The following is a 6,419-nucleotide window of genomic DNA, read 5'->3' as shown; positions in this document are numbered from 1 at the left end:
GCTATATGGCTGCTGATTTTCTTACGTCCGGAGTAGCGGTAAGGTGTTGTAGACAGTAAGATTAGTTTGTGCTTACGGAACATTCAGATATAAAACGTGCATGTCCCGTGACCAGGGAGCGGGTTTTAGGTAGAGATTTTGGTGTTGTTAAGTTGATTTTTCTCTAAGTACGTACAATTGCAAGGTCTTACTAATTGTTGGTATTGTAATGAACAAAGACAGTATGTCGTTTACGGGGCACTGTTTAGAGCTAAGGAGGAGAATAATATTCTCCATTCTATTTTTTGTAGTAGCGTTTGTTGTTTGCTACTGCTTTTCTGAGAAGATATATAATTTTTTGTTAGTTCCTTTGGTAGAACTAGAAGGAGATAATGAGGATTTTTCACTAATCTATACCGCCCTTACAGAGGCCTTTTTCGTTTACATGAAAGTAGGGGCAATGGCTGCTTTATTTGTTTCATTTCCAGTTTTTGCCTGGCAGTTTTATATGTTTATTGCTCCGGGTTTATATAGGGAAGAAAAGCGGGTTTTGCTGCCGTATTTGATAGCAGCTCCGCTGCTTTTTGCGACCGGGGCTGCCATGGTATACCACTATATATTTCCCTTAGCCTGGAAGTTTTTTATAGATTTTGAAAACGGAGATGCTTCTGCGGGTGTCCCGATAGAGTTTATGCCTTCAGTTAGTGAATATCTTGACCTGGTGTTACAGCTTATGTTTGCTTTCGGTTTGGCATTTCAATTACCAGTTGTTCTTACTTTGCTAGCAAGGGTAGGTATAGTTTCATCGAAAAGTTTGAGGAATAAAAGAAGGATTTCTACAGTCGCCATTTTTACCGTAGCTGCTGTTCTAACTCCGCCGGATGTATTGAGCCAAGTGGGATTAGCTCTGCCAATGGTGCTCTTATACGAAATCTCAATATTTGCATGCAAGTGCATTGAGCGATACAGAAAATGAATAGTGTACCAGTCTGGTTCTGTGTTTAGATTTTGTTATTACTTCGCGTTGAGGGCGGATTACGTGCTATTTGTTGTGGATGTTTAGTACTATGCGGTGTGCGTAAGAGGTTGGGTTGTGTATGAATTAAAGTTCGGCTAAGCGAGTAGTAATCTTTGCCTTAAGGTGTTAAACTGACTGCCGTAATGCCAGCCTGGTATCGCGGGTTTTGTTCTTGTTTGAAGTATCTGTGCATGTATGGGATTGTAGACTTCTTCTTGAAGAATAACAGAGTTACTTTGTTTCTTTTATTGGCTATAACTATCTATGGGGTCTACTCTTGCTTTGTATTGCCACGTGAAAGGACTCCTACCGCTAAGGTTCCTTTGGTCCATATTACTGCGGTTATGGAGGGTATACCTAAAGAGAGGGCTGAGCAGCTTATAGGCTCTCCCATAGAGCGAGAAGTTAAGTCAGTTTCTGGAATTAAGAAAATAACTTCGGTAGTAAGAGACGGCGTTGTGAATATCGTACTGGAGTTTCTTCATGGTTACGGTATAAGAACAGCGGTAGAAGACGTTAGGGCGAGGTTGGAGACCGTACGTCCGCAATTGCCTTCCGGACTTGACTCATTATTCGCCGAAGAGCGAGACCTTAGCTTGTTACCAGTCCTAAATATAGCTGTGGTAGGGGAGGTGCATTATCGTTCATTATCTAAGATAGCACGTGAGCTAAAGTTAAGGATAGAGTCTCTAAATAATGTTTGGGGCGTTAATGCTGTTGGGTTACAAGATGACGTTGTAGAACTAAACTTTTTTCCTGAACTATTAGATCACTACGGTATACAACTACAAGATGTTGTGCTTGCTCTGTCGAGAAATCATGCTTTTGTTGACTATGGGGTACTTGAATCCAATAGTGGGAGTCACAAAGTTAAGCTTAAAGGCCTAATAGATGATTATACGAAGCTTTTAGATCTAGTCTTGAAGGTGGTGGATAACACTCCGGTAGCGACTTTGGGTGATGTTGCAGAGGTAAAATTGGCCTTTAAAGATTCCAGTAGTTTTGCCAGAGTTAACGGAAAGCCATGCGTTGTGCTTGAGATATCAAAAAAGAACAAAAGCAACATTGCTGACATGGTAAAAGAAGTAAAGGCTTTACTTAAAGTAGCGACCAGGGATATGCCTACAGGTGTATCGGTGGTTTTTTTGCAGGATCAACTACAGGAAGTCGTAACCATTCTCTCTGAGTTGGGAAATACAGTGGTATTTTCCATTTTGCTTGTTCTGGTGGTCATGATGATATTTATGGGCGCTAGAACCGCAAGTCTGGTTGCTCTATCCATACCAATCGCTTTCCTCATTGGAATGCTTACCATTAACCTGATGGGTTATACCCTCAACATTGTCATCCTTTTTACCCTCATAATGGTTGTGGGAATGCTAGTGGATGATGCCATTGTGGTCAGTGAATATGCAGACAGAAAAATGCTGTATGGCTTGAGTAGGATTGAGGCGTATAGAGAAGCTTCATATAAGATGTTTTGGCCCATTACTGCGTCCACCGCTACTAGGCTTGTGGTATTTATCCCTTTGTTGTTTTGGCCTGGGGTTACAGGTGAATTTATGAAATACATTCCGGTGGTTTCAATTTCCACGTTATCTGGTTCCCTGATAATGGCTGTGGTTTTTACCCCGGTATTAGGGTCGTTATTTGGCAAAGCCTCTGCTGCATCGGTAAAAGAGGTCGAGCAGATGAATGCCATAGAGGATTTAGAAATTGAAAAATTTGGCATGGTCACTCGCTTCTACTACAAGATACTCAATGTCGTGCTTGATCATCCTAAAAAGTTTGTCTGTGTGGTAATTTTAACCCTGAGCATATCGACGACTGCATATTTTACTATTGGTCCGGGCATAGAGTTTTTTCCGAATATTGAACCGGAAAGAGCAATTATAGAAATCAAAAGTGATAGCAACCTTTCTCTGTTGGAAAAGGAAGAAATAATCAAGGCGGTTGAAAACAGAATAATGGGCACTGAGGGGGTTAAATTTCTAATATCTAAGTTTGGTAGAGAATGGGAAAACACCGTAGCCAAAGCAACAATTGGTGCGGTACAGGTTGAGTTTTTGGATTGGCGAGTGAGAAAAAAATCTACAGAGGTATTGCGACATATTTTAGCGTTATTGGGTGATATTCCGGGAGTTACTTTTGATGTGCAGGATGAGCGAATAAAGCCAGTACAAGGCAAGCCAGTAGAGATAAGTTTAAGTTCTGAAGATGCTGAAGCTCTTGAAGTGGTAGCTGACCTTCTGGAGCGCAATATGCAGCAATCGCAGGGTTTTAGTGGAGTAGAAAGAGACAATTTCAACGCGGGAACCGAATTGGTGCTTGAAATTGACAGGAAGAAAGCTGCAGCTTATGGAGCAGACGTCGTATTGGTGGGACAAATGATAAAGATGTTCACTGATGGGCTACTGATCGCTCAATATTACCCTAAAGGTGCTGTAGACAAGTTAGATGTACTAGCACGTTTTAAGGGGGGGCATAGGTCACTGGAAAAGGTAAGTGACCTTTTTATCAATACTAGGTATGGATCTGTACCAATCTCTTCCTTCGCTTCCGTCAAGCAAATTGCTGCTAGCAGCATGATAAAGCGGGTCAATGGATTGAGGTCGTTGACTATTTCTTCCAATGTTCTGCCTGGGTACTTAGTTGCTGACAGAGTGCAGTATCTAAAGAAGGTTCTAAGAGATTACGGGGAGGCAAGGGTACAAGCAAGTTTTTTGGGAGACATGGAGAACCAAGAGGAGTCAGGAGCATTTCTAGTGAAAGCTTTTTATTTTGTTGTACTTCTAATAGTTTCGGTTCTATTGGTTGAGTTCAACAGTTTTTACTACGTTTTCATAGTAATGACTGCGGTTTTTTTTGTCTACTACATGTGTATTTTTGGGATTTTTGCTGACCTACAAAGTATTTGGAGTCGTCATGGGGGGAATAGGCATTATTGTACTCTCCGGGGTTGTCGTAAACAACAATATACTACTTGTCGACGCGTTCCGTAACAATCTAAATGAGTTTGACAGGAGAAGGGCAGTAATAAAGTCTGCTCTTTCCAGGTTCAGGCCAATTTTTCTAACTGTAATTACTGGGGTCTTGGGGTTGCTTCCTATGGTCCTGAGAGTCAGTATTGACTTCATAAACAGGGGAATTATTTACAACTCCCCTTTTAGCGAACTTTGGTTTGAAATATCTGCCACCACTTCTATGGGTCTCTTATTTGCAACTGTGATTACGCTATTATTCACTCCTGCTGTTTTAATGTTAAAGGCAAAATAGAATGTAAGAATACAAACCACCTGAGGTGGAATTTATGCCACTTTTTTGTAGTTTCAGGTTTCTGCCTGGAGCAATTTTTGGTGGGTTCTTAATTTGAATGAATTGTTGATTTCTGGCTTGTAGTAGGGCTAAACCGGCACGTGTACAAGCAGAGAAATGTCTTGACTCTAAACGGGCGCATACGTAGAATCTACGTGGCGGACTCGTGTAGGAACGCCGCTTCTGGGATCAAGGTTGCAGTAGGCGTTTCTGGTTCGTACAAGAGGTTTTATGGTGAATTTGTACAATTTTGATAACCTGGAGTTGATCAGGGTTGCGAGAGATGTAGCAGAGCAAAAAGGTCTCGGTCTAGAGGTAGTGGTTGAGGCTATTGAGCAGGCTCTGGAAATTGTAAGTCGCAGTAAATATGGGGACTGCAAGATCAAGGTTTCTATAGACCGGAAGACCGGTGTTATTTCTATTTCTAGAATGGCCCTGGTAGTAAATGATGATTGGAGTTTCGATGCAGAGGGGCATGATATTCCCGCTGAGGAAGTAGATAAGCATAAGTTGGTTCGGATATCCGATGCTTTACTTAATGATAAAGAGGTAAAGGTTGGGGATATTCTTTTGGAGCCTCTACCTCCGCTTGATGTTGATTACAATACCGCTAAAGCTGCTAAACAGAAGGTAGCTCAACTAATAATGTTGCAAGAACGCAAGAGGCAGTACGAGGAGTTTAAGAACCGCGTTGGAGATTTGGTATACGGGGTTGTTAAGAGGGTAGAGTACAACAGCGTTGTTGTAGATCTTAACGGGAGTGAAGGGTATCTTCCTGTATACAATACGATAAGAGGAGAGGTTTTTCGCCTGAATGACAGGGTTAAGGCTCACGTAGAAGAAGTGCGTCAGGAACTATCTGGTCCGCAGATTTTTCTCTCCAGGGTGAGTAGGAGGTTCATGGAGCTCTTGTTTAAACAAGAAATACCTGAAGTGTATGACGGGGTTGTGACAGTCAAGGCCCTGGCCAGGGATCCTGGTTCTAGGTCAAAGGTTGCGGTTTTCTCTTCGGACAAGAATGTTGATCCTGTAGGAGCGTGTATCGGTGCAAGAGGGGTACGAATACAGAATATAGTTTCGGAGTTACATGGTGAGAAGATAGATGTAGTTCTTTATTCACCTGACCTCGCCAAATTTGTGGTCAATGCGATAGCACCTGCTGAAGTTGTCAAGGTAATTATCGATGAGGATGTGGAAAGGATAGAACTTGTAGTCCCTGAGCATCAGGTGAGCTTAGCGATAGGAAAGCATGGGCAGAATATTCGATTAGCTTCTGAACTGGTAGGTTGGGGCATTGACGTTATTGGAGACGAGACGGAATCCACACGCAAGGCTAGGGAGCTCAGCTCTGGAGCCCGGGTTTTCGTTGATGGGTTGGATGTAGAAGAAATAATAGGACAGCTTTTGGTAAGTGAAGGTTTCTCTAGTATTGAAGATTTGGATAGAGTGGAAGTTGGTGATATTACCGCTATAGATGGATTTAATGAAGAAATTGCTATAGAGCTTAAAAAGCGGGCTGCGGAGTATCTTGAGCGTAGAAGGGAAGAGGCTTTAGAGAAATTGAAGAGTCTGTCTGTTAGTGAAGAAGTGATGGAGCTTCCGTTTTTGGAAGTTGAGGATATCGTTAAGTTGTGTGAGTGTGGCATAAGGAGTATGGAGGACATTGCTTCGCTGTGTACCGATGAATTTTATGATATAGTTCCCAAAGTGAAGTTGAGTAAGGAACAGATTGGCTCCATTATATTGGAGTCGCGCAAAAGAGTTGGGTGGGTTTAGGTTTTCTAGGTACTGTAGATGAGTGATGTTGAGAAGGTGGAGGCGGATTGTGGTGCTTCTTCTGATAAGCCAGGGCGCCTGACTCTAAAGCTTGATGATAAGCTGAGGGCTGCTGCTCCGGTTCTGGCGAAGACTTCTTCAACTGGTAGGCCTTTTATGACTGTCGAGGTGCGGAGTAAGAAGAAGCGTTGCGGCGGGTTTTTTGGGGGAGGTTCCAGAAATGCTTCTGTAGAGAAACAGGATTCCTCTGGAGTTGCTGGGTCTCTTACTGCCAAGGAGCAGCTATTTCGAATAAACGCTATACATACTGCAGATAGCATCAGTGCGAAGG

At 42.5% G+C, this 6,419-nt stretch overlaps 2 protein-coding genes across 2 annotated transcripts; both read left to right on the top strand.

Moving 5' to 3' along the window:
• The first annotated feature begins 1,341 nt into the window (after window positions 1–1,341).
• On the top strand, window positions 1,342–3,999 carry LOC136635960 (multidrug resistance protein MdtC-like). Its single transcript, XM_066611020.1, has one exon. It carries the CDS (start codon window positions 1,342–1,344, stop codon window positions 3,997–3,999), a length of 2,658 nt encoding a protein of 885 aa, XP_066467117.1.
• Window positions 4,000–4,543: 544 nt separating this feature from the next.
• Window positions 4,544–6,088, top strand: LOC136635959 (transcription termination/antitermination protein NusA-like). The gene has a single exon (XM_066611019.1). The coding sequence runs from the start codon at window positions 4,544–4,546 to the stop codon at window positions 6,086–6,088; it is 1,545 nt and encodes a 514-aa protein (XP_066467116.1).
• Window positions 6,089–6,419: the final 331 nt, after the last annotated feature.

The sequence above is a fragment of the Tiliqua scincoides genome, unplaced genomic scaffold, assembly GCF_035046505.1.
Source record: "Tiliqua scincoides isolate rTilSci1 unplaced genomic scaffold, rTilSci1.hap2 HAP2_SCAFFOLD_169, whole genome shotgun sequence".
Taxonomy (NCBI): Eukaryota; Metazoa; Chordata; class Lepidosauria; order Squamata; family Scincidae; genus Tiliqua; species Tiliqua scincoides.
Note: the sequence above shows the minus strand (reverse complement) of the source record. Positions and strands in the feature narration are given on the sequence as shown.

Coding starts and splice junctions, on each gene's coding strand:
- LOC136635959 (XM_066611019.1), top strand. CDS start 4,544: ATGGTGAATTTGTACAATTTTGATAACCTGGAGTTGATCAGGGTTGCG.
- LOC136635960 (XM_066611020.1), top strand. CDS start 1,342: ATGGAGGGTATACCTAAAGAGAGGGCTGAGCAGCTTATAGGCTCTCCC.